The 27334-nt window shown below is 37.7% G+C and overlaps 5 protein-coding genes across 8 annotated transcripts; 2 read left to right on the top strand and 3 right to left on the bottom strand.

Annotated features, from left to right (window-relative positions):
• The first annotated feature begins 687 nt into the window (after window positions 1-687).
• On the top strand, window positions 688-13272 carry LOC132201711 (sprouty-related, EVH1 domain-containing protein 2). 2 transcript variants are annotated; one of them, XM_059628089.1, is made up of 6 exons: window positions 688-1127; window positions 5533-5749; window positions 8637-8805; window positions 9346-9413; window positions 9705-10226; window positions 10419-13272. In XM_059628089.1, the coding sequence occupies exons 1-6, from the start codon at window positions 1054-1056 to the stop codon at window positions 10740-10742; spliced, it is 1374 nt and encodes a 457-aa protein (XP_059484072.1). In that variant the 5' UTR covers window positions 688-1053; the 3' UTR covers window positions 10743-13272. The 2 variants fall into 2 exon arrangements, with proteins under 2 accessions (XP_059484072.1, XP_059484074.1); XM_059628091.1 differs by lacking the exon at window positions 688-1127 and adding an exon at window positions 4762-4923.
• Window positions 12848-16280, bottom strand: LOC132201709 (replication protein A 70 kDa DNA-binding subunit). The gene is made up of 6 exons (XM_059628086.1): window positions 15912-16280; window positions 15307-15770; window positions 14690-15169; window positions 14525-14636; window positions 14234-14394; window positions 12848-14176 (listed from the first exon to the last, which is right to left on the bottom strand). Exons 1-6 carry the CDS (start codon window positions 16180-16182, stop codon window positions 13784-13786), a joined length of 1881 nt encoding a protein of 626 aa, XP_059484069.1. The 5' UTR covers window positions 16183-16280; the 3' UTR covers window positions 12848-13783.
• Window positions 16281-16996: 716 nt separating this feature from the next.
• On the bottom strand, window positions 16997-20006 carry LOC132201708 (wee1-like protein kinase 2). The gene is made up of 7 exons (XM_059628085.1): window positions 19303-20006; window positions 19059-19212; window positions 18850-18977; window positions 18250-18656; window positions 18066-18191; window positions 17883-18010; window positions 16997-17771 (listed from the first exon to the last, which is right to left on the bottom strand). The coding sequence occupies exons 1-7, from the start codon at window positions 19938-19940 to the stop codon at window positions 17406-17408; spliced, it is 1947 nt and encodes a 648-aa protein (XP_059484068.1). The 5' UTR covers window positions 19941-20006; the 3' UTR covers window positions 16997-17405.
• Window positions 20007-20480: 474 nt separating this feature from the next.
• On the top strand, window positions 20481-23794 carry LOC132201710 (zinc finger protein 1 homolog). 2 transcript variants are annotated; one of them, XM_059628088.1, is made up of 6 exons: window positions 20481-20552; window positions 20725-21012; window positions 21074-21157; window positions 21215-21328; window positions 21418-21783; window positions 22033-23794. In XM_059628088.1, the coding sequence occupies exons 2-6, from the start codon at window positions 20779-20781 to the stop codon at window positions 22957-22959; spliced, it is 1725 nt and encodes a 574-aa protein (XP_059484071.1). In that variant the 5' UTR covers window positions 20481-20552; window positions 20725-20778; the 3' UTR covers window positions 22960-23794. The 2 variants fall into 2 exon arrangements, with proteins under 2 accessions (XP_059484071.1, XP_059484070.1); XM_059628087.1 differs by having other exon boundaries at window positions 20534-20666.
• Window positions 23794-27095, bottom strand: LOC132201707 (mucin-2-like). 2 transcript variants are annotated; one of them, XM_059628084.1, is made up of 4 exons: window positions 26520-27095; window positions 25916-26016; window positions 25619-25804; window positions 23794-25500 (listed from the first exon to the last, which is right to left on the bottom strand). In XM_059628084.1, exons 1-4 carry the CDS (start codon window positions 26537-26539, stop codon window positions 23843-23845), a joined length of 1965 nt encoding a protein of 654 aa, XP_059484067.1. In that variant the 5' UTR covers window positions 26540-27095; the 3' UTR covers window positions 23794-23842. The 2 variants fall into 2 exon arrangements, with proteins under 2 accessions (XP_059484067.1, XP_059484066.1); XM_059628083.1 differs by lacking the exon at window positions 26520-27095 and having other exon boundaries at window positions 25916-26235.
• Between the last annotated feature and the right edge of the window lie 239 nt (window positions 27096-27334).

Below are 27334 nucleotides of genomic sequence, written 5' to 3'. Positions count from 1 at the left end.
ACCATATCAATGTACCGGTAAGTGTAAGGTCTGGGAATCCAGGATGCGACAGCAGGATTCAGGCATTTTAAATAATTTCTCTCAAATTGTGCCATCGAAAACTTAAATTTTCTTTCTTGATAATAGGATATTTATTCAAATCTGATATTGAATTAAAAATTATACAATATAAAAATTAGTTATTTGTATCTATTTCGATATATATAGTGATATATTTTTTCATAGAAATTTAGAATTTCATTTCACAAAATTGTTACTTTTTTCTATGAAACAATTTAAGTACCAGCTGACCGCGCAAATCACCTTTTGAGTAAAACTGTCTTTCATTTTTTCCATTTTCAAATACATAATCCATTTTTTTCTTGGTTTATTGTTTTTCTTGAACAATAAACAACTCACAAATCCCATCAAGGTAAAGCCGACTTAAAATTAAAATCACCATGAATCAACCCTCGATCGTGAAATTCTACTACATTTTTTTTACTTGTAAAATTCGTGTAAAAATTTTGATGTATTCTTAAAAACATTGTATTATTATTTAACTGGTTGAAAGGAATGTATGACATAGAATAATAAAATGAGAATTTCAAATCCATTATGTAAATCTAAATTTTGCAAGTTTTTGCTCTTTTATACATTTATAGCATTTTTTTGTTGAGCGCGTGCGGAAATATTGTTGCAACTTCAGTGTGAGCTGAAGTGGCCTTGCCGAGCGCGATTCACAGGAATTATTTTGAGTTTCGACAGAAAGCCGTAGCCCGTGGCTGGAAATCGGCCCCGATTGCACAAAGCCCGTCCTTGGCCGGAGAAGGAACGAACGAGAGAGAGCACCGAATAATTGCAGCGGTCGGGGGTCGAGGGGAAATGGGGAGCGAGCAGACTCTCTGGGCGTCCAACATGCATGCAGCCGCGGAGGGCGCGAAACAGAAACAGTCAGTGGCGATGATCCAGCGCACGAGGTCGCCGCGGCGCCTCCGCTGACAACCCCCTAGCCGATGCCGCTTCTTCTGCACCGACAGCGCCGGCACCTTCGCAAATGGGTGCTCCACAGCCATGAAGATTTACTTTGTAAAGATGCAAGATGAAGAGAAAAATAACGAAGCTTACGGAGACGTCGAAGAAGACACGTAAGTGCAGATTTAATTTATATTGTTTTTTTTATTTAAAAAAAAATCACCGACTGAAAAGCCTCCGACGAAAGACTTCCACTTGTCCCACTTTTTGTCCCAGTTTAATTGAAAATAATCACTCAAACAAATTATGCAACTTTACCATTGATCACAAATATTTATTTAGCATTCAAAATTATTATTTTCGAATTTTTTTATTTTATAATTAAAATCAAATAAATCTTTTTGGTTGAATCACAAATTGTTTAATTCAATAACGTGCGTTTTGTTTGCGAAAAACCGACGCAGGTGGGGAAAAGACGGATTTGCCTGGCTCTCTCGATCTCGTTGGGTGTTTGTGTTGGTGTGTGTGCGTGTGCATTATATTCCATCGCCGTTTTGGGCGCCGCGCTCTCGCACATTGGCAATGTTGTGGGCGTGTCTTTGCCCAACTTAGGGTAGGACCTTTGCGAAACCGCGCCCCTAGGACAGTGTGCAAAATGCATCGAATTTTTACCAAATATAATTTGGTGACATTTAACGCATAATATTTATTGGTGTTTTTTTAAAGCACATTTATTTACTATGGGAAAATCGTATTAAATTGAAATTGGCATAATATTGTGCTGAAGCTGGAATAGGCAAATAAAATTAAATTATTTAACTATTTAAAATCCACACTCAAATCTAGATATCTTATCTCGATCTATAAATCTTTTTTTTAGATAAAAGCAAAGCTAAAAAGCATAGCACTAATCTTAAAATTATTAAAATTAAAAATAAATTTTTAGTAATTATTAAATTTCTTAAGAAACCTGTTAATTGGTATACTTATTATACTAATTTAATAGCTTCCCATGCCTCACATCGGTTTTTTTTATATTTTTAAAATTTTTCAAATACTTGTCAAGTATTTATTTCAAAATCTTTAGAAAATGCTTCCAAAAATCTGAAAGGATTCTGGCTTATCAAAATCATCACCGATCTTTAAATAACCTAAAAAATGGCAAATCTAAAAGCATCCACACATTTACTTTAAGTATATTATAACTTTTAATCATATGCACACATATAAGTTGATTTTGTGGAGTTTTCCTATTCATCTTTAGTCTTGTTCTGTATGTATTTGTCAAAACAGTAATTTTCATTGTTAGACGAATTTTTGAACTTAGCAATATTCCTTGAAAAAAATTGCTTGACGGTAAAAAGTTTATTTTTAACATTTTTGTCCTGCAATATTGTTCACAAAAAAAACGTTGGTTATGATTTTGCACAGCAGCAATAATGATAAAAATATAACTATAATTTTTTGGCAGAATTATCATTTGGATAATTTCTAGAAATTTGCACAAAAAACTTGCAATAAAAGAATTTTCTTTAATTTATAAATGGTGCATTAATAATTCAGTGCTTATAAGAGCATGATCATAAACTGTATCTGGAATAATATATTTAAAATGCCTTTTTTAAATTTTTAACTCACATGCAGAGCTTTTATGATGATAAATAAACTTGATGGCAAATCAGGATGGTTTTTAGGTTATTTAAAGATTGGTGATGATTTTGATAAACCAGATTTCTGGATTCTGGAAAGGTTGTATAAAGTTTTTAAAATAAATGCTTGACAAGCATTTGTAAAATTAGAAGGAAGAAAACTGGTGTGAGGCATGGGCGGGGGGATTTTTTTTTTGCTTTTTAGAAAATTAAGAAAGAAGCTTCAAAAGTACAAATCAGTGCATATAACGTGACATTAATACAAAATTTTACTTTTTGTTGCTATATTATTCCAATAAGAAGAAAGTAGGAGTAGAATATGAAATGAAACTCAATTCTTTATAAATTTCTTTTATGCATAAGGAAATGAAAGTCACGAAACCTGTCAGTTAGACCAAAATTTAATCAAAAATCAAAATATATCTATGTGTCGTACAGTGTAGCATAAATAAAATATACAACTTATTTTCAGATTAAATCTTATGATAAAATCAATTTAATTTCATTTATAATCATACTAATTTTAGTAATTTTGTAAGATTTATAAGAAAAGACAAAAGTTTTATAATTGAAAAAAATAAGCCTTTGTATGAGGGCTAAACAAAGAACGGGACAAATGTTAGTATAATAATGTGGTATAAGCATTTTTCCAGATTTCCCCCAATTTATTAAATGTGAGAAATGTACACGAACAAAACATGTTGACTTCTTATTGTTAGTTAGAGAATAAGTGTAGCTCTTGAGATTTTCATGGTAAAAAACGGTGGGGTTTGTCCTCGTTGTCAAAAATTTGTTGATTATTTTCAAAAACCAATGTCAGCTGGATTGAAAAACAGTTTATGTGCCTGTCAGCTTTATTGGACTTTGTTCGTTTAGAATAATTAAATTATTTTTCTTGCTTTCTTCATTGGTTTCAGTAATCTATGTAAAAATCGGTCAGTTAATAAGTTAGCTTAAAGCCCATAGGCCTTGTTCCTTTTGGCCCTATCCTTTTCAACCTTGTTTCGCTCGACCGTTTTTGTCTTTGTTGTTTTCGGCTCTACTTCGGAATTTCTATAAAAATGATCAAATCAGCTAAAGGTTTTTAAGTTATAAGTATATAATAATTAATATTGCAATTTTAGCAGAAGATACTAAATCGCATTGTGTACAAATGCATCTAACACATCGTAAATTCAAGATGTGCAAGACAGGGCACATCTTTTTAACTGTGCCGTCCTCTTAAACCAAATTGACCCCCTGCAAAATCTGAGCAGAACAGAAACTGAATCCCAACTCTATTGGAGTACTCGAAAAATGAATAGCTGAAAAGCTCAAACATTAATGCCAAATTTGGCATAAAAAAATGTGCAGATTACATAAATTTACATAATAATTCCATAATAACTAAGAAGGCATTTGTATTCACGTGCGATTAATATGTAATCAATTAAATTAAGCAAATAGCATGAATTTTGGATAATATTTATGTGAAAAATTTTATCAGCAAGGTACTGCGATTTGAAACCTGTATTTTTATGAAATATATTTTCTGAATTAAATTTAGTGATACAAAAATTAAAATGTATTAATTTTAATCATGATCTATAATAATTATCTCATTATCTATTATACATACCTTGATTGCTGAACCTCGTACCGCTCTTGCACAAAAGTCACAATCAGAGAGAGAGACAAACATACTCTCTGTTCAGTCCGTTCTGTTCACTAGCTCAAGTAAAACTGTAGGTGACTAGCAGCAACAGCTAAAAATCCTCTCCTATTTTACGTATTTACTGCATACTTTTGTAATAAGATCGGTGATATATTATGTACATTATGTATTTAGTGCGATGCTGCAACAATTCGTCATTCAATACATAGGCTCTCCTCTCCTATGTAAAATACCGAGCCACAAAATCCTCCGAGCGACCTGACATCTGTTGGCGGGTGCAAGAATCGTGTGCGAAATAGATCGCGCACCAAATTCCTCCGCTATTTTCTTCTGCTCCTTGCCCAGGGATGCAAGTTAAATTTTTTAAATGCGTTGGAAGCTGCTTACAAATCGTTTTCAAAAACAATAAAACAAGAAAATTAGTCGAAATATTTGCAATTTTAGCTGCTAACCGCTTTAAAAATTGAGAAATTCGCTCACTTAAAGGGGAACTATTTTACATTGAGTCGCAATTTCAGAGATTTCCATGAATGTTTCTTCCGACTTCCTGTCTTGCTAGGATAGGGCTGATGAGGCTAACACACCCTGAAGATGTGGAAAACGGGGCGGAAATGTGGGAAAAGTAATCCTTTTTTCATTGCGAGTCATGAAAGAAGGCCATGAAGAGTAAGTAGAATGTTCCTGCTTTATTTTCTCGCCCGGGTAGGCCTTTCGCGAGGGGCGTAAATACGAATCGCACCCCAGTTTTCTCGGCGCGCCTCCATTTTCCCTGTCATTTGTTTCGGTCTCTGCACGTCGAATTTGGGCACCTCCGTCCGAAACGGGCCTCGTTTCTGACGCAATCTTACCAGACACTGCGTTGGGCTGCTCGGGGCAACCCTGGAATTCCTTGCAAGTGCAAAATAGAGAGCTGAATTTGCGACCCCGGATCCTTCCCCATCAACTCAATGGAACTCCTATGTCCATTCATAAACAGCAATTTATATTTTTATCTCTAACCAATACACACAATAGATGTGATCAGCAAATATTATTTTTACTCTACAGGGTTATTTTTATTTTAGGTGAATTATACCATTATAATTTTGAGAAAAGGACCATTTTTTAACTAAATTTTTTTAATATTATTTAAATTTTATAAATGTGTATGTACCCATGTTAAAAAATCCCCCCAGCTAAATTTTGTTATAACAAATAACAAATATTTATATTGGTTAAAAAAATCAAATATAAATATTAAAATAAAATAGTGACAATGTATTTATTTTTTTCCAGAGACAAACATTTGGTCCGCGTGCGTGCTCAGGTGATGACTCGTGATGACAGCACAGGGGGTTGGGTGCCAATGGGAGTTGGAGGACTCTCAGATGTCTCGGTGCACAAACGAACCCTGCTGGCCATGCAGCTGCCCTCGTGCAGCAGCAACGCATCAGAACGCGGCAAGAGTGCCCACGAGTACCTTATCTTTGCCAGGAGAATATCGGATGACGTGGTAAGTTTTAAAAACCTATTTTTCCAAAAAGATTACAAAAAAATTTTAAACCAATTTTTTTCAAACATAAAAAATTATTTGGCATAAATAAAATTGAGAATCGCTTTACTTTGAGCTATTCTTCCTTTTAGACGTAAACCAATCAGTTTGATTGAATGATATCTTGTACACATTATAATGAAATAATTATTCAAATTTTTAATACTCAAAGCATAAAAAGTCATTTCTCTGAACAATTAAATATTATACCCCCTCTGCAATGCTCCATGCAACTTAATTTGGAAAAATTCCTTTTGGAATAAAGTATAAAAATATATTTTGTAAATAACATAAGTTAACCTTTCGTGGAATTCCCAAAGGGCAGCCTAATAAATAAGAGACCCACTCCTGCCACAAGCACGAATAAGAGGGGTATTTTTAGCATGCCCAAATTGAAACAATCTATTTATAATCAAGGCCAAGTATAGTCAGACAAAATCAGTTCTTCAATATTTTAAAAGCAGAAAATAAGATTGTGTAATTTATTAATATTTTCATCTGGTTGTTGTTGCTGTGTATGTGTATAAAAATAGTGACAAAAGAGATTTTAACTTATGATATTAAATCCATTAAATCTAATTTTCCTTATTCCAATCGCAGTATCCTGGCAACAGATTGATGTTCCTAAAACGTTGATTAGAATTTATGCCATTGCCTTGTATTATATTTGGCTCTTTCGACAAAATACAGGATGCACAGCAAATTAAATCATTCAATCTTCCTTTCCTTGTTGTAATGAGGAGCTTGTTGTAAATTGAGTGGAATGTAAAATGTTTACCGAAATCCTTCCAATTAGCTTAATCTAAATTTTGTTTTGTTTATTGTTTTTACTGATGTATTGTTGATTTTAATCCAAACAATTTAAGGTTGGGCAGGGTGGATATTTTTTGAAATTTCCGCAATTTTCCGACGTTAACTATCAAAAATTTAAGAGTTAACAATTTATATAATTATTGATAATTTTCAAGTGATTGATAATTATTTTGTATAATTATGAAAATCATCAAAATTTATCTGGCTGATTCACACTTTTTTATAAAATTTAATTATCTTCCTTTTACCAGTAAATATTTTATTGCTGTACTACGTTGTTAAAATGTCATTCTAAATTGGCACTCTTTTTCTCTTTTTACCCCAGTTTATTCTCTATTTATCTCTCTGCTGATCCAAATTAGAGCAAAATCGACAAAAAACAATATGACGCGACTCAACTTTGACAAACTTATTAATTGAAGCAGAATAAATTTTACTCAGTGTCTGAATTTTAAGTAACAAAAAAATTTATCAAACATTGATAATATACAGATGTTAAAATTACCTTTCGTATTCTTCATCATACTAGAGCAAATTGGTTAATTCTGCGGTAATTTTAAGAAGTTTATGATTTTAACTGAGAATTAAAATTTTTCAGAGAAGGAAATTTTTAAGATAAATTTAATTTTTTCTGAGCCAAATAATTGATTCATTTATGAAATGGAGACTTTTTGTCCATGTGAAAGACAAAGCGAGGGAAGTGTGTGCGTGTCAATGGCACGGCGAGAATAATAGTCGAATCGAATCATATTGATCGCGTGTGCGGCGGCGGTCGGCGGTGGTGCATTATTTTTTCTCAGCGGCCGGATGGATCCATTCAGGCCGGGCCCATGAACGAAGAAGGAAGCCTGTTTGCACCCTGCTCAAAATTCATTCACCAGGGGTGACCCACTTCCCCGCCGCCACACGTGTATGGCCTGAGTGCAGCGCGAGCGAGGCCAGCGGAGGGGAGGGCCCGACACGTGTCGGCGCCAACATCGATCGGCGCCCCTCCGAGCCAGAGGGGTCTCTCGGTGTTTTCATGAAAGAACCATTCACTCGCTCTGCACCCCATTATGCGCTGCCCCTGCCTCTTCCTTCATTAAAGCTGCGCCAATTTCGCCCTCGCTTTTCGCACGGCGGCACCCCCGCTGAAATTTCGACCTGGAGAGAGCCGACGCTGCCTGCCGCCTTCTGCGCCAGCTTATCGATCACGGCCGAACCAAGCAGAATGAACGCGCGCGTTTGTTGCATTTCCCGCCACCTCTGGCGCCTTTAAGACCTGAACTTTTTTTTATCAAATTCTTACGCATAAATATATTTGAAATTTTTACTTGCAAGTTATTAGCTTATATCAATCATCTATATGGACTTTAAGTCAAAATGATGAGAAAAATACATCAAATTTAATGCATCCTCAAAGAATTCATTGAGCTAAAGCGCAAAAACGACAGTTCAAACCACACAACTCTTCAAATTTTCTCTCTTTTTGTATAACATGAGAACCGCTGAACTCAGAAATAAATTGTGGGTTTGAAAATAATTTAAAGCAGCAAATCTTTGCCATTAAGTTATGTATTTCTATTTTTAATTTTCTGTCTCTTTAAAATAATTTTTTTTTCATATTCATCTGCACATAAAATTCAGAAATTTCTTCAATACCCCTCGAGTGTTTATTTACTTGGAGAAAACGAACATTGAAAAATATATTTTGTCTTAAAAATAATTTATTTCAATATGAACTTATGAGAGATGTATGTGCCTATTTATTTAATATTATATATTAATTTTCTATTATTTATTTAATTATATATTATTATATTCTCTAAATAGCTAATAAAGTGGGATTTTTTATACCCAATAACTTACTGGTAATGCTGATTCTGGCACTAACAGCTATACGCCTGGGTGAAATAAAATTCAGGTTTAAAGAATTGGCTAGGATTCTGTTCCTAACCAGTGTAATCCTGAACACATATTTGTTTATTTTCACAAAATGATGTTTTTTTTTTAATTATTAACTCAAATTTCAACCATTTTTTGTTTAATGTTACAGGTTGTACTAAGTTGTTCCATCAACAAGGACTTCGAGTACAACCGCGTCATGCCCACGTTTCATCACTGGCGCACGCGAGACTCCAAATTTGGCCTGACCTTCCAGACTGCTGCGGACGCCCGCGCCTTTGACAAAGGCGTCTGCACTGCTGTGGAAGAGCTCCTTGAAGGTGAGCTTCAACAATTTACTTACAGATCCAATAGTTTGCGAGTTTTGGTGTTCAAAACTAAGGTTTTCATTAAAATCCAGTTTATAAACCTTTTATGTGCATTTTGCGTTATTTTATTTTTTTAATTGAAAAAGGCGGTTTTTGTTAAAAAACTTATCGCCTTGCTGTCTTTTTGCTGATCCCTCTGGGACTTGATTTCCTTGCTGGTAAGTGCAACCTCTATATATGATACCAATTCTTGTGTATGGCTGCTATGTTCTCATCCATTTCTCATTACTCTGTGTTGCCCCAGTCGTTTGTTTTGCCCTTATCATCAAAGTATGCTATACTTTACTTAGTCCGCGACTTCAGCTTTGCTGATTTAATTCAAACCCTCTTGATCTGCACAGTGCTGAGACGATCATAAACTGGATTTCTATAAAAACCTGCTGAATGAATGACTATTTGTTGCCTTTCATATATTCCGCTTAATCATTCTTGTTTCTCGTCTACTGTGTTTTGTGGGCAAGTGAAAAAAATGAAATTCTGAATTTGTTGCAGGCTTGCCTACTTCATCGCCTCCTTTTCAATCCTACAACCAAGATGCCGGAGAAGATGATGTCTTTATGGTAAGCCTTTGTATTATTTCAATTAAACCCTATGGCTCCAGGGACATTCTAGTTTAAAATCCTATTCGTTTATTTTGAATATGGAATTAAAGTCAAAACTAAAACTACCGTTCAAAGTCCAAATGATCGCTGCGTTGTAAATTTGCATGCAAACTATTTATTTTCTTTGAATAATTAATTTGCCAATTATATTTTATGCTATAATGAAGGAGTTCCCCCAAATAGTTTTTGTAGAATTCATTTAATCCTGATTCACACTAAATTTTCATAAATTCTGTTTACTTCTTGCAGACGCTTAATTTGCCGGTGGAGAGAGGAGACTCGCGCTCCTCATCGGACTCATCGACACGCGGCGGGCTCAACAACCGACATGACTCGCTGATGGAACAAAAACACCGGCTCAACTACCTCGCCCGCCAAACAGAGAGCAGCATAGAGGGCGACAGCAAAATCAGCACCGTGGCCAAGAGTTCGGACCCCTGGCTGCGGGCAGCCGTGGCGGCGGCTACTTCCGAGGGGAAAATCCCCAGCCCGTCGAAAGATTATTTGGATATGGCCCACATCGACAATTACTCGTATGTGCAGCTCTCTGCGATGCATGAGTACAACTACCCCATGCTTGGCGGCCTTGGCTGTGACTCCGAGACAAAGAAAGACTTGGAGTCCGGCTTGTTGCGCCAAACGTCAAACAGCCCAAAGAAGCAACCTAGCTGCTCGCAAGAAATCTCAGGACAGGGTCCCACCGCCCCAGAGAAAGTGCGCAAGAGGAGTGGTGGTGCTGTTTTGAAAATTCGATGTCGCTTTTGTCAAGAGGTAAGAAAGCTAGATTTCTTTATGATATTTATCAACTTTTAAGTTGCTTTAAAAATGTAGATAATAAATTATTTTAGTAACAAACTTTGTGTATTGTTGGAATCTGAAATTAAAACTTTTCTATGCTTGCACTTGTACTGAAAATGAATTAAATGATACCTAAAATTTAAGAAAACTTTTTTCTATTTTCAGTATTTCTCAGAGGATCAAAATAAGCGCGGAGCTTGTGAGCTCGCACCCGACCAGGTGCAGGGCTGCATTGATTCAGTGTCCTGCATGTCGGGCGCTCAGTGCATGATGTACCACTGCATGTCTGACCAGGAGGGCGAATTTGCGCAGCGACCATGTGAGTGCACTGGTGTGGGTCAAGGTTGCGGCCGGCGTTGGATGGGTCTGGGGCTTCTGTCAATCCTGGTGCCCTGCCTGTGTCTCTATCCGCCGCTCAACTGCTGCCACTGGTGTGGGGTCAAGTGTGGCCTCTGCGGCGGTCGGCACGCGCCCTACCAGGCCAACTAGCGCAGTTGGTTTTTAGTCACTCCTCTCTATAACACACAGACTTTTACCGGAAGAGGGAAGCAGATTTTCTGTTTAATGTAATAAGAAGAAACGCCGGTTTATGTTTCAGAAAAAATTCTGTTGATTACGACGGAGGCAAAGTGGCGAGCTGCCAGTGGGCCACTAGAACTGCTTAAATTAATTCGCAAATGTTCTGTGCCAAATTAAGTTCGGAGAAGTGAAATCAAAAAGTAGTTTGATTATTAAGTTGCTGTTATTTTTGTTAACAAGTGCATTTAAATTGAAGCTAACATGTTCCCAAATGCCCACTGGAGCCTTGCTAAAGGGCCTCCGTACTCTTGAGCATGTGTACAAATCAGTAACCAGCAATGCTGAAAAAGAATAAGAGGTGATAAATGTTACAAGGACTATGGTGATTGTTTCAAGTCAATGATTAATTAAAAGATCTCTGCAATTCAGTAATATACTTTTCTAAGGGCTCAGAGAAAAGTATATAATTGATGATCTTGCAAATACAAAATAATAATTATTTTCTGGTTTAAAGAGAAAATATTGCACAATTTTGTGACAGATTATAATGTTAAATATTTTATGATTTTAGTTTTTAAATTTCTGAATAGTTTCTAGTCAGTATTCTGGCCATTTACGGTCATGTTTACTGTGATCATACAAATATTTATTTTTATTTGTTTTTCCTAAGTTGATTTTATTGTTCTGCAGGTTAGAGAAGTGTTAAAAAAAGTAAGTGGCGGGTGGACCATCAAACTATTTATTGTCTCATTAATCTCGCTCGCCACTTGACTTTAAAAAAAACCCAACAAAATGACCAAGAACTTCTTTGTTGGAGGAAGAATATTTATTTGTTTGCCAAATAAGCGCACATAAGAGTATGATTAAACAAGACAAGAAGAACCCAAAAGATTGTCTTCTTGAAATTATAATGAGCGGGAGAGCACTGAAATGCATTTAATTCTCAACACAGAAAATAATAACATTCAGTAGAGACACACAAAATGTTGTTCTTTATATATTTCAGTGTTGTCTTTATGAAGACGGAAAGAAAATTTATAAGAGAAATGCAACTTAAAAAAAGTTCAATTTTCTTTGTTGCCAGGGGATAAGGTTGCTTTTACAAGCATTTGCTATAAAAAGAAACTATTTGAAGGAAATACTTAAAATTTATTGATAAATGATGTATGTGGAAATATGAGTGGATCCACTCAAGAAAACCACAATGAAAGTCTATAGGATAATTATGTTGGAATTGCGTTCACAAATTAACTCAAGCAGTTGCAAATTTTAAAAATGACCGTGTTTTAATTTACAAGCGAATCAAAAGATCCACCATGACATACACACACACAACACAAAAACCGAGAGAGAAGAACCCAATTAAATAAAAGAAAACGCAGAAAAAATAAACACGAGACCCCTGTAAGTGTTAACTGTAGTCAAAGAGGAGAATGTAAAGCTGCAGCTTCCATTTTTGATTATTACTATTACTCTGGGGTCAGCGACATTGGCCGGGGCGGTCCGGGAGCTCTCTCCAGGCGCCCACCTTAGGCTCAGGGCTTGAGTGACGTCTCTGGCTTCACTCAAGCTAAAGGTGCCGCCCGCCCGCCTGCCGTTGTTGCAGGACGCCGGACCGTCCCGTCCTAGACGCGCTCGTCACCCCAAATACTTGTATTCAGAATAAAGCCGCGTGCAGTTTTTGAACACATATCTGTTGGTATAATTGTTCAAAACAGGCAGCATTTCGATGAGTATAGAAAAAGGATGTTCCGTGGTCGTCGCAGAGGAAAAGATATGTTTGACTCGAAAAGGCGTGATCACGTGCGTTCTTTGGTTCTAATTTTTCTGCAAGGTTGTACCTTAACGTTTGAAAAATTTAGATCTTTATCTCATTGTTGTTGTTATTATTTCAATTTCTCAAAAATTAAATGAATCGTACAAGGCGCAGTGGAAATATTATTGATTCAAGATTTTTATATAAATTGTTTATCACATGATTACAAAGGCGGTGAAAATTATGCAAAATGTGTGCTGGCATTCATTTTTCTGTCAGTTTCTTGATTAAACACTGTTTCTTGAGTCTCATGTATAAATTTACAGGCCGAATTTGGACTTTGAAAACTTAATTATGAGCAGCAGTTATCTTGAGCATAGGAATAAAAAGTATAAATTCATTGACAGCTGCCGTTGACAATATATTGTAATCTTTTTGTATTTAAGAGTAATCGTGGTTTTTTAACACCCTTGGCCACTACTAAAAATGAAAATAATACTTTTTGTATGTCAAATAAAAATGGTGTAAATCAAGAATATCACTGAGGTTTTAATAATTCTTGGCACCAAGTCCCACTTTGTGAAATTTGGAACAAAAATTGTTTTGTGCAGTTTATAAGACTGGGTATGTCTGAACAGTGAAAATTAAGTTATTCCAATCTTTTTTTTCTATAAACGTGATAAAAATGTAATAATAGAATGAGGAAAAATTAAAGGAAACGAAGTTTTCCAATCTTATTTGAAATTATTTAATTTTTTATTTTTATATAGTGTACAGAAAAAAAAGTAAAAATGGTTTTGCTTAGAATACAGGAAAAATACGCAGAAATCAATTCTATTCACCTGGCCAGAAATCTCAACCTTTTAAATTTTGGCATTAAGATTATTTGCCTGTTCACATTCACACAGTCGGTTTTGCATTATCTATATTTTCTGAAGCACTTATTAAGGTATTAATAATTAATATGCATCTCATTTAAACACTTTATAACTTAATTCAACTTAATAATATTTAATTGTTGAAACAAAAAGGTTTACCGAGAAAATTTTAAGAGGTTTTGCTTCACTTTGTATTCCACTTTGAATATGAATAATTAGTGACAAAAAAGCATTTAAATACAATATCAAATAAGGACTGATGAGAGTTAAATCTACTAATTTTAAATAGTATAATTCAAATTTTAAACCAGAATCTTCATTGTTTCAAGTGCATTTTGATAAACACCAAAATATAGGATGATTACGGACACCCCATTTTAAACTCCCAACTGGGCTCTCATCTCTTCGATTTCCTTCACAAGCCTCTTGTTGTATTCAACCAAGTTGAGCTCTTCCATCTTCACAACTGAGGTTTTTATACGGTTTTCATCATTGTACTTCTCCATTTTAACTCGCAACTTAAACTGCATCGGTTTGAATCGGGCTGCGTCGAAGTATGCATTGTATTCTTCTGGTTCTTCATCCTTGAGCCTTGACAGTTCTCGGCTCTCGACCTTCAGCAGTCTTTTTGCCTCATCATCAAACAGAGTAACCCAAGCATTGCCAGACCAGTCAGCAATGTTCGCATTCAAAATGTAGCGAGTGTTGAAATCCTGGTAGTCTTTGTCACATTTCTCACAACGGAAAATTCCATTGCCGTTGTCCATAATCTGAAATTTTAAATACGCTGTAATGCTGGAAATATTCTAATAAAGGGAATGTTTTACCTTTTTCTTGCATTCATCGTTAGGACAAGACATGTAAAAGAAATTGTCACGCTTCATGGACAGGACAGTGGCCACCACTCCAATGTAGTCTGGCTTATCTTTCTGTCCAAGCTGCTCGTCTTTAACTGCTCCCAAGTATGTCCATGAATCAAATCCTCCGACTGCAACACAAAACTTACGTCAGGAAATATATTCCAAAAACATAAATCCGAATTTCAAAAACAGCTTTAAATTTAAGGCAATGAGTGACTATTGCGTTCTCATAATTTAAAATGAAAATTAAAAACTCACCGCCTGCAGAGGGCTGTCCAGAGGAAGATATTCCCTGGAATTGTGCTTGATTCCCTTCATTTTCATACCAGGATTTCAATTCATGAGCAGCTGGCAAATCACCAGGATTATACTGTAAATAAATATGTTAAAATCTGCCAAAGAAGATGCTTCAAAAATGCTAACCTCGATACTAGAATTCGAAGTGGTGCCGAGATTCTTATTGTTCTGATACTCGTTGACCCTGGCATTGCGAATGGCAATGATTGGGTTGCTGCTGATGTCAAACTTCTCAGCCTCTTCTCCCCACAAAGTGAGAGTGATGGAGTGCATGGTTTTGTCAACCAAAACGACGTCCCTCTTTTTCAACTCCCTGCTTGTAGCTCTGGAGACCAAATGTTGGACATCACTGCAAGAGTGGCAGACAGCAACAATGTCAACAAAGGCATCAACAGCAACTTCTTTGATGCTTTCAATGGGAGTGATTTCGTAATTAATTGTAGGGACACTAGCATCGTCATCGGCTTCATTGACAAACGTTTCTCGGTTAAAGGAGAGCTCGTAGTCGTGGTTCAGGGAGCTGTACTTCTTGTTGGCTGGTTTCACAGTACAGTTGCCAATCAAGTAGACATGTCCTTGTTTAATATCATCGAAAAATTTATCCACCTAAAAGAAAATGTAACTATTAGCAAACGCTTAGAAACACTAAGAAAAAATTATCATTCGCCCCATTTTTTTATAATCAAATAAAAAAAATGGCACATTGAAAATTTATTTTTAGAAAAATTTGTAGAAAAATATACTTCATCATTGAAAGCAGCAGCTCTAATTTCTCCGGAGCCGTCCTTCAGATCCATGTTGAAAAGCTTGCCCTCTCCCCTCGCATTCTTCCATTCCCTTGTTGCTCCTTTATTAGTAACCCTGGCCTTGATGACCCACTTGTTCTGGAACGGATTGATGCTGCTGATGGGACGAACGTTTGCATCACTGCTCGAATCCATCCTTGGTCTTTTAGGGGGCTGATGTCCATTCAGAGGCGACACAGCAGGAGGTGCTGGCCTTTCCATGGCTACTGGAGGGTTGTGGCGAGCAACGCCGTTCTCCCTGACAGGAGCTGTAGGGGCTGGAGCTGCAGCAGGAGCCGCCGAAGACTCGTCTTGGGTGTTTTCTTCGAGGACTAAAAGCTCAGGATTTCCAATCTTTACGTTGACTTCTGAACCAGGAACCAAAAGCTCGCAATCCAATATTATGATCACCTTCCGATCACCTAAAAAATTTTGTAAGGCATTTGAGCACCTGCATGGTAACAGTGTCAGAAATGCAAGGGGCGTACTGAGTGCAGGGTAACTTTTGTACAGCCTTGTACAAACAAGCAACAACAATAGCGCAGAGAAAAGAATTTATTTACCTCCACCAGACTTGATCTTGCTCGTAATGGTGTGCTTCAGAGCGATGATGGAGTATTCGACGAGGTCTCCAGACTCGACCTTAGGGTTCAACTGGGTGCCCAGCATGACGAAGTTAATGCTGTTCACACCGTCCGAAATGTGCATGCGATATCTGTCGGTCGTGCCCTTTTGGTTCATCTTTCGAATGTTCACGATCTGGACAGCCGGGTTTTCCATCGGGTTTCCTTCCATTAACTTCTTCAAGCTACCTGCTGTGAGGTTGATGGACATTTTGGTGCTGTTAAAGTCTGCAAATTCTCAAATATTTCAACTCAAACTGCAACAATGCAGCAACCAACACACGAGAATCGAGAATGAGCGGGAGCAGCCGGGAATTTAGCGCGAAATATTCAATGTAGCCAACACAAGAAAATTAACAAATCAAAGAAATATTTTATAGGGATTGTTAATTGCCTTTCATAAATTCCAATTTGTAATTAATATTGCTTTATTCAAATTCAAGGAGATACATACACAAACTTGGCATTAAATTCAAAGAATACAATACAATAATACAACTCCACTTTGTTTCTGCCAACTTGACGATAAAACATTTAATTTATTAATCATTTCGACTATTTTTGGTAAACAAAATCAGAGTTCAGAAAATTGACTTCATATTAAGAGTTATAATAAATAAATGGTTAGAATTTAGAATTAATAAAATAATTTTGAAAAAGATTTTACTTCCTTGTGGATTTGCTTGATTTTGGTTAATCCTATTTTACGAAAAATTAAAATTATTAAGCAGACGGGATCACTGCACTTGCATTATTTTAATGACGTTAAATTCTTGTCAGTAAAAAAACCGCATTACAAAGCTGCAAGATGCCACTGAAGATAATAAAATTGTGATTTTGATTTATCACATATCTGTCAAAATATTTAATTTTCATCTTTTATATTCAACAGTTAGGCAATCTTATGTTGATAGCCTCAGGAGAAAGATTTAGTTAATTTTCTTTGCTAAAAAAAGAAAAAAAAAAGGAATTAAAATTTTTGGTAATAAATAATGGAGTTCATGGCTCCCAGGCCATTTACACCTGCACATCCACAAATAAGGAGAAAGACAAATTAATTGGCCTCCTGTATAAATTATTTTTTGTATCATCTGTTTAATAAATTTATTTCATAAAGAATGCGTATATCAAAACGAAATGCATTAATAACTATGAGAAGAGATAAGATACAAAATAAATTTCGTGTCTCCAGCAATTATAAATTTCCCTTACTTTGCATATTATCCACCTAAAACAATTTGACACAGGCAGGTAATTCTGGAGATTCGTAATAAGCAGGGACAGTGTAACACAACTGGACCTTGCAGGGACAACGTATAAAAATTGTAAAGCACAAGGAAGAAACAATGAATTGTTTTCAGCTACGACAGGTCCAGACACAAGCCAAGCGAAACAACTATAATAAATTCTTAAACTGGACACATCACAAATATCTCAAAAGTTTGTGGCACTCATGCTCCTCTTCGTGCGGCACCCTACCAGTCGACTCTTGGCTCGGTCGACAGGCAGTCTTAGATTGCAGTTGCTGTCAAGGCTGGACTTAAACTCCTCGTGGCCAGCTTTCAGAATGCGCTTTGTTTCGTGCAGGGTTTTAGCTTTTTCCTGCGACATCTTGAGCAAACGGTTAGCATCCTGCAGCTGGCGCTCCAATATCTCAGACTTCAGTCTCTGCACATTGACCTCTCTTTGAAGCTCCACCTCTCGGGCAGTGAGGCCTCGGGGTGGTGCGTCCGACAGTAGTGGGTGGCTAGCAATTTGTGAAGCTGATGGTCGCTCAGCAGGATTGGAGTGCACCATTGACTGCAATTAAATAGAAATCATAAAATTTTGAATACAACAAACTGATATTTGTCTACTATTTATTAATCTTTGAAGTTGATTAAAAAAAATTATATGAACTGTAAATTTTACCTTTATAAGTTCATTCAAAGATGAGCTTAAATATGGCAGTTCTGGAAGATTTCCATCTCTGTAAGCATGCCATAAATCACCATTTTTAGGAAGGGGTCCAGCTCCAGCAGCTTCGTAAATTGTTAAACCTTAAAATGAAAATAATTAGAATCAATGGCAAAATAAGTATTTAATTTGAATTACCTAATGAAAAAATGTCTGCCTTTGTCAGGTGTGAAAAATCATCCTGGAGCAGTTCCCTAGGCAGATATCGACAGTCTCCTTCTTCAACTTTAGGCATGTCGCTACTTGTGACATGACCCAGATCACCTTTTTATAAAGTTTTATTTAATTAATAGTTCATAATTTAATTTTGATGACTATATACCAATTTTGTAAACATTCTCCTCTCGCTCCGGCTCAGCGACAGCCTCCTCTTCTTCCATGCTAAGCTCTCCAGAAGAGTTGAGGGCAGAGACCGGCACAACCCTTGCTTCATGAGCAATGAAAATGTTGCCAGGCTTGATGTCGAGGTGGACAAGGCCAGCCTGGTGAATGAAGTGGAGGCCTCGACTGATGTGTAGCAAAATACGCCGCAATTCCTTTTCAGGCAGACCAGGGGGCTTCTCATTAGCCTCTCGCAGCTTCTTCAGCTGGTCGGCTAAACTGCCTCCACCACAGAACTCATTCTGTATGATCATGTGGTTTTCTTCTGCCCAAGCGGAGTAGTAACGAACTACATGTGGATGGCTTCCAAGGACAGCGTGAGCATAAACCTCGTTCAGCGCTCTTTGCCTGAAATTAATAATTAAAATAAGTATGGGTCTCCTGCCAGCATAAGTTAAGGTTTAACAACATACATCATTAAACCATATTTTATGAGTTTATCAAGTTAAAGATTCAAGATTTTTCATTTAAATAAAGAAATTAGGTTTGTTATCTGGATTTTAGGGGGAAAAGGGGAACATTTATTTTAAAATTCACTTACTCATCTGCAGATCCTGCAATTGGCTGAATACTTCTTTTTATGGCATAGATGCACCCATCTAAACGATTGATGCATTTGTGAACACTTCCAAATTCACCAGCCCCTATAAGAGCAACTTCATGGAATTCCTAGAATATAAAATTAAGAATTATATTTTTAAATAATTCATCAGAGCCACAAATATTAGTATAACAGTAAAAACTACAAACCTTGTGGTATCTGGTGATATTTGACTCATTGATGGCTATCCTCTTTCTAGGCTGTCTAACTTCGTCTTCATCATCCTCTAGCATAGAGCCTTGCTGCATTGCAGTTTGGGAGTCTTCGATTGACTGCATGGACGAATTTACAGAGTTTGGTGACCTAAAGATTTAGAGGGAAATATTAAATAAAATTTTAACACAGTTACATTAATTGATTTGAATGAATCTTAAAATAAAAAATTATCCTCACGAGTGCAAAGAATTGAGATTCCTCAATGACCTAGTTCTTTTCCTGAACCTGAGCAAAATGTCTGGAGTAAAGGGATTTGTGTTGGCAACAGGCTTTTCCACAGTTGGCTTGAAGGACGAAGGAATGGGTCTTGGGAAGTCTTCTGGTAAATTGACTCCGCTCAAAAGACCAGGGTTAGATTTCTCAATAATGGTTTTTGGAGTAATTGGAGTGTCGAAGAGCCTCAGAGCTCGCACCCTCTTGTAAGGCGGTGAGTAGGTCAATGGCGGTTTGTCCAGCAGACCTGGCTGGGGCCCCTTCTCATGGTCTAGGTAGTTCTGCGAAACAGGGGACGGAGGAAGCATAGGGTGCACAAATTCTTCGTCGTCTTTCCATTCTTGAAAACGCGTGTGCATGTGGCGTTTTATCTTTCGAGGGCTCTGCAACTGCAGCCTGCGTGAAAGTGGACTGCTGGTGATGCCGATGTCGTCCTCAGGGAAACAGAACTTGTTGTCAATAAATTTGAGATGATCCTCGTAAGATTCGTCGTGACTGTCGAAGTCCAGTTTCTTCTGAGCCGACTCCATCGCGGATGAGTGCACAGTTTCGAGCGACGACGTATTATTTTCACATAATATTTTGACAGTTTCGTTTATCATACACCCACGTTTCACAACAAATACCTTTAAAACAAACGGACGAAAGACGAAAAATGGCTAGTACCACTTCCGGTTGTTCAAAATGGTGCCTTTCAGAGACGTTATTTACGAATCTGGTCCTACTTAGAGTAAAAACCCAATTTATATCAACTTATTATATTTAAATTAAAATTTTAATGTCCCTTAAATAAAAATATGAGGTCTAAAATTGCAAATAAGAGTCAAAATACGGATGTTGTCAACCGTTTTTGGCGGTAACGCTCCAAGCAAGAGCGCGGCAAAATTTAAAATCATAAAAAAGTTTTTCAAAAAATGAAATTAAACTGAAATGACAGTAATGATTTAAATGTTCAAATGAAAAATTGAATTTATAATCAAAAAATCTTTGATGGCAACGCGTTTTGAATTGGTTTACATAAATTTTCAATACTTTTGCTAGGTTTTATTCCGGATATTTCCATGGCTGTTGCTTGTTGATTTGCGTCAAGATTTGCGATGGACCGGATGGACGACGACGACGGTAGCGCTTCTCGTGGTCCAAGCACAGAACTACTTGTTTAGATAAGCCACACCCCCTTTGCGTTGGATTCGAGGCCAAAACAAACACACACTGTGCGTATCACATATGTGTAGGCTTGAGGAGTGCGTCAAGTCGCACTTTCGATAATTTTTTATTTTCTTGAATTGCTGCTTGTCAATTTTTTACTAGATTCTGGCAATAAGATAGTATAGAGACGCAACTTTTGGTACCCAATTTATTGACCTTTTCGCTTCTCTATTGCAGCATCACCGTGAATGGCATGTCGTCGTTCGTGGGCGGCCAAGGGAGGAAAGTATTATGAGCTCAGGCTCTAAAAGCGATCCCTGGTTGAGTGAAGGCTGGCCTGCCAACGAAATCAACTTTGCAGACTTCTTTCCCAAATCCGAATATCCCCCGCATGCTGCGCCCAGCGGCCCGACCGAAGAGCTGAAGGACTGTAAACCGTGTGCCCCACCAAAACTAGGCGACTTAGGAAATCATGCTCTTAAGCAGGCCCCGCACAACAGTGAATATTTCTTTGATTCATTTAAGGTTTCTTATAAACCTTCCACTAATATTAAGTTTTTACATATTTTTTCCCTACAAATTTCAGGTGATTCCTGAGCTTTTAGTAGAGAGATTGCACCAAGAGTATTCAGTTAATTCAGCCAACAGTGGACAGCATCATAATTATAAGGTTCGTTCTAACAGACTTAAGTGATATAAATTATTCTGAACAAGTTATCAATTACAGTTCTTGGAGACAGTTGATAAAAAATTTTTTGAGTGGAAACCAAATACCAGCAACCTTTTGAGCAATCAAGATCTAGGCTGTTATTCTAATTTCCAAAAACCAGCCAGTAACCAGGTAAAAATATTAGTTTGATGCAAATTAAAATTGGAAAAATTACCTTCAATTTATTGTGATTTTTAATTTTGAATTTAAACTATTTTAAGGCCCCGAGAGAAACTGAGCCAGAAAGTTTCAACAAGCAGATGAACATGAGTTTGGGCGGTCTCAGCGGACCCTTTGTGTACCAGCCATTCATTTTGGCAACCGCTCCTGGATTCAAATGTGGATGTGACCCAAAGGGCAGCCACCACTTCTTGTGCCCCAACAACTCCAGGGTTGATACAATGAACGACTCCTCCAAGTTGAGCGACTCTGGCAGTTCAGTAGGCTCAATAGACAGGTCGATCGAACGAGCCATAGAGAAATCTATGAGGCCACAGAACATTCGAAGTAACAAAGAGAGACCATTTTCTTGTGATGAGTGTGGGAAGTCATTTTTGCTGAAACACCACCTGGTTACTCATGCTAAAGTAAGTGTTCGGAAAATTCGGGTGTAAATAAATCAGACTAATTGTTATTTGAATTTAAAGGAATAAAATTTGATACCACCACATAAAAAATTAATCCTAATAAGACTTAAAAAAATAGATATTGTCTGCTATATTTTTTTCATAAATAATAAATTCAGATCACTTTTAATTAATTTTTAAATCTGTTTTTGATTAAAGTAAATGAATTTTTTTATATGTATTTTAAATTAAATCATTCAATTTTTCAAGGTTCATACTGGCATTAGACCATACGGCTGCATGGACTGTGGCAAAACTTTCACTCACAAGCACTGCCTGACGACACACCAGAGACTGCACTCGGGTCTTCGACCATACCATTGTGAGGAGTGCAAGAAGTCGTTCACCTTGAAACACCACTTGGTTACCCACCAACGGACGCATTCCAAAGAACGGCCATACCGATGTGAGAGCTGCGGAAAACATTTTGGCCAGCGGCGGACGCTGAACATGCACATGAAACTGCACAGTGGCGAGCGGCCCTTTCAGTGCCCCGTCTGTGACGAGTGCTTCGCCCAAGAGGAGCAGCTGGTGGCCCACTCAAGATTCCACGGTGGCAACAACGCTTTTGCCTGCTCCGACTGCGGACAGGCTTTTGCCCGGAAGTTTGAGCTGGTTGATCACAGACGCACACACGGCCACTCTCCCTATGCCTGCACCATTTGTGGCAAGGAGTTTCTACAGAAGCGCACCCTGCAGCAGCACAGCAAGCTGCACGACGGCACCAAGCCGTACATCTGCAAATACTGCAACGAGTGCTTCGCACAGATGGGCGACTTGATCGCTCACGCCAAGATCCACACTTGCTACACATGCAAAGAGTGTGGTTGCGGCTTTCCCTCGCACGAGCTGCTCATTGTCCACCTGCAGCAGCACGGCCGCGTTGTCCTGCCGCAGCCTCCACCCCCCAAACCTGTTCCCCCTAAAAAGTTTGTGTGTCCTGAATGCGGCACAGGATTTGCCCAGAAGCATGGTCTCTCCCAGCATGTGAATCGGAAGCACAAAAGCAAAGACATCTCGATGGTCAGCCAGATGCCGGATGAGTCGGTTCTGCTTCCCGGACCTAGTGCAAGTGGCATCATGGAACAGATTAAAAACCAAGTGCTCAGCGAGCAGCTCAGAGCCAAAATGCTGTAAAACATCTCAAATTTGACTTAATGGTATGAAAAGATCTGATTAATTTTTAGTTGCAATTGGCTAAGTATTTCCTGATATTTGTTTGTTTGTTAACATAAATTATTTTAAATTTTATGAATTTCGGTTCATCCGTCATAATAATGAGACTTGCTATAAAATTTAACAATAAATTTTTGATTGAAGTATTAAAATTGAAAGTAAATAGGGTTCAGAAAATGGATTATTAATTTATTATTATCTCTAATAGTTAATCGCAAAATTGTTAATTTTATTTGGGATTTAAACTTGCAAAAACAAAGCTAAAATTACCATATATATTTTTTTCCTTTAAAACATTAAATTACTTAAAAAATATTTGAAATCCAAATTACTGAGACCTTAATTTAATTTCTGCATTCCCTGAATTTATTAGATTGCATCTTTTACTTTTGTCTAAATGTAATGCAATCTATTATTCTCTGCTACAGTCCAATGTTTGCTAGAACAATAATGAAAAATATCAAAAATATTCAGTTTCGTAAACTGTTTGCTCCATGAGTGAATAAGAAAAATCACAGCCCCTAGCACTGATGACTCATATGATTGTATGACTTGCAATGTAAATAACCTTAATGGCAGCGTTTCCTCTCTTTAACTTTCGTAATTCTGCTGAAAGTAGTAGGAAGTCTCTAGTCGGTGTTTGATAGACCAACTATGAAGATTTTAATATATTGTCACCCTAATTTGAAACTTAATTTTTCTTATTCTGGTGCAAATCTATATTGTCTGTGTTCCATGAGTATATCAATTAATAAATTTTAGAACTTTCGTATTAAAACTAATATTATATAATATTTTATTGAAATTTGTGAATCACAGGCTATATTGCGGAGATTAAATTTATTTAAATTACAGCTGGTGCTCCTGATACAACATGGTGGCGATGAGGATGAGTGTTATGGACGTTATGGTTCATTGCAGAGTGGGGCACAAATAGAGTAGGTCTCTTTTCGAAGCCTCTGTACCTTTGGAAGATGGGCTTCACAGTTGTCGTCTCTGACACAACAACTCTTGGGTCAACATTTTGCACACCAGTGACCATTATCGGCGCCGGACTAACTACTAAATCTTGAATCTGCTTCATGGAAATAATTTTGGGAACAGGGGTTGTGGTTGTCGAGGTAGTAGTGCTGGATGTTGTAGTGCTAGTGGTGGTTGTTCTTCTGCGGTGAGCAAGCCTCTGGGCGATAGACCTCATTGCTGATTCGGTGGTGGTTGAGGGAGCAGCACTGGTTTGTCGGTTTGTCAGGTTAGGACGCCGGCTTCTGATTTTATTTCTGATGGTGTTTGTGGTGTCTGAGACGGCCGTCTGCGTTTGAGTCAACGTGGAAACTGTGCTATTCTTGATCATATCCTGGATGGAGGCCATCAAGGCTTCCGCGTCCTGGGGAGATACACAGCCTGCTGGATTGGCGCATGCCTTTCGACTATTTCGCTCCGACATCTGGGCGGTTGAAACTCTGGGAAGTGGGATGGACGGAACAAAGCCGGACAGCAGGCTGGACGCAGAGGAGTAAAATCTGGCTTTGCGCATCTCCAGGGCGGTTTCTGGTGGGGCGATGGTCACTTCCTCCAGTTCGCTGGCCGATCGGTCCAACATTTTGGGTTTATTTCTTGCGCCAAAAAGAAGGTTATTTCTGCGAGGTTTGGTTGTTGTTTCTGGAGTTTTTGTGGTTGTGGTAGTGGTAGTAGACGCAGATGGAGAGGAAGTGGGCTCAGAGGTTGTTTCCGTGTGCAAATTAAATCTTTTAGGAGCACCGCCGGGCCTATTTTTCAAAAATTCAACAAGACGCGCCGAGGGTCGTGGAGCGGGTCGAAGAACTGTCTCTTTTTTGGCCACCTCAAAGTGAGGAACTTTGTGGGTGGTGGATTCTGTTTCCTGCTCATCATTTTCGTCACTTTCCTGAGATTCCGATGAATCATTTTCTTTGGTAGTTGATTTTGTTAAGTTGTTCGTGGTTTCTTCTGTAGTTGATGAAGTTGTTGGAATTTCTGTTGTGGAAGTAGTAGAGACGATTGTGGTCTTTTTTGTAGCTCGCGGCGTACCCCGATAACCCCTCCTAGTTGTTGATGGGGCAACAGTGGTTGTGGATGGCGCAAGTGTTGACTCTTCAGTGGTTTTAGTGGTCACGGTTGTTGTTTCGGTAGTAACGGTGGTGGAAGCAGTTGTAGTAGATGGCTCCTCAGTGGTGGTAGTACTAGTGGATGTGGAACTGATCTCGGCTAAGCTATTGTCTTCGGGGAAGATAATTTTCGCTTCACTTTGCTTCTCTATATTCAATGTATCGTTGTGCACCTCGCCGTGCCTCAAAGCCAATAAACCGTTTCCCAACGTCTCTGTGACGACCTCCTCCTGCTCCTCATCATTTTGTTCACCATTTTCAGTCTGAGGGGCAACTGTCGTAAAGGAGGGCTCAGCTTGAGTGCTAGAAGTAGGTGCTTCAGGAAAAACTAGGAAAACGCGCTCTTCTCTTAGAGTGGACAGCGACGGATTTCTTTCAACTGAAATAAAAAGGGCATATTAATTTTTTTTAATATTCTTCATTTAAATAACTAATAAACTTTAATTTGATGATTAAAATATTGCTAAATTAAATAATAAAAGATATGGGATTCAAACCTGGAATGAGAATTTGAGAGGATTTAGTCTGAATAAGCACACTTGTCTCCACGTTAGGTGAATTATCCACTGTTTGGGGCTCTACTGGGGTAAGCACCACTTCAGTTGCGGTTACTGTTTCACTACCTCCAGATGATGTAAGGAGGGTTGTAACGCCATCGATCTCAGAGACACTTGAACTAGTATCTAAAAATAAATTTGTTGCTAATTATAGTATCTAAAAATAAATTTGTTGCTAAATAATCTTATTACAATTTTACGTTCTTTTTTTTTGAATTATTATAAAATAAAAAATACCTAGTGCAGGTAACTCTATTTGCCTTCTGTGGACGTTGTGCTTTGGTACCCATGCAGACGACGCAGTTCCTGAGAAAGCAAGAACTGCTGTAAGCACGAGCCTGAAAATTAATGGAAATTTATTTCTCAATAACCAATCTCGCTTCATTTGCAGCGGCCTATCCAGCCCAAGTGTATTTTTTTTTGTGGCGCGCGCCAGTGTTTTAGTCGAATTGCATTAAGGCTGAGAGAGCGCGCCGGATATGAGAATATAAATTTGAACACCCATACTCAAAGCGCTGATCGAATTCATTTTCTCTTGAACCAAATGATATACATGCACCAAAAAATTCCGATGAACTTCTAACGTGGATTGGATTAATATCAGGGCGGGCGCAGAATAAAAAGCTTGGATATTAAGACCACTACTGCAAAGTCGTGCATGAACATTTTCGTGCTGTAGAACATTAAACAGCGGCAAAAGAATGTATGGCATTGCACGGAGCAATATTTGTCCTGGCACAGCAGCGAAGGACGAAAAAATGAGTTTCAGTCTCTACTCTTTAAGCACGAGCGACTTGTCTAATCAAAATTTACAAGGTTGAAAATAAAATAAATCACTCACCACGCGATCGACGAGGACATGTTGGGTGTGAGTCCTCAGCGTCGGGCTGAAGAGAAATGAATTAGGAAAAGTAAATCGACGGCTATTATAAGTACCTTCGCTTTTCACTAAATCCAGAAATTACCGTTTTAATTACTTTCTCCCCTTAATTGTGCGGCGCACACGAAAATAGATGAATCGGCCGGCGCCCCCTATTGATTTACTTTCATTTTATTTCAAGGTTGAGAATTATTCATAGATATCTGAGAAATAAAAATAAGCAATATTAAATATCTTTGATTTTTGTTAACTGCAGAATAGTCTTCCAAAGTGCTGATGTAGTAAGCTTCTAGATTGGAAAATGAAGAAAAGGTTTTACGAAGGTTAAATTTTACTTGCAAAACTTTTAACGAAGATATAGATCCTTCTCTCTTGATTTGGAAAAGAGTGAGTGTGATTTAGAATATTCATTTCGCTTCGAGAAAGAACATGTATATATAATGTTAATATCACTGCATTGCTGTAAAATATCTCATGGCTAGAGAGCTGCTTGAAAGACCATCGTCGTATCGTCAACTCCAATTTAGCGAGTTTTATTTTTACAACTCCCTCTTTCCAGTTAAAAGCACCACGGCGTACACCTAATCCAATTATAATGAACTCCCTATCTGCACCGGCCCGTTCATAATGTGCTTAAGTTCCGAGAGTTGATGCATGTAAAATGAACCCTCAGCCGCAAGAACAATTTATAACTCATAGCGCAATGCAAATGCTCCTCACTGCTCATTTATAGATCCAATTTATATCCCGGCGTCCTATTTAGAGCCCTTAAGAAC

The sequence above is a fragment of the Neocloeon triangulifer genome, unplaced genomic scaffold, assembly GCF_031216515.1.
Source record: "Neocloeon triangulifer isolate White Clay Creek 2 clone unplaced genomic scaffold, ASM3121651v1 ptg000014l, whole genome shotgun sequence".
In the NCBI taxonomy this organism is placed as follows: Eukaryota; Metazoa; Arthropoda; class Insecta; order Ephemeroptera; family Baetidae; genus Neocloeon; species Neocloeon triangulifer.
This window is presented reverse-complemented; position numbering and strand designations above follow the sequence as displayed.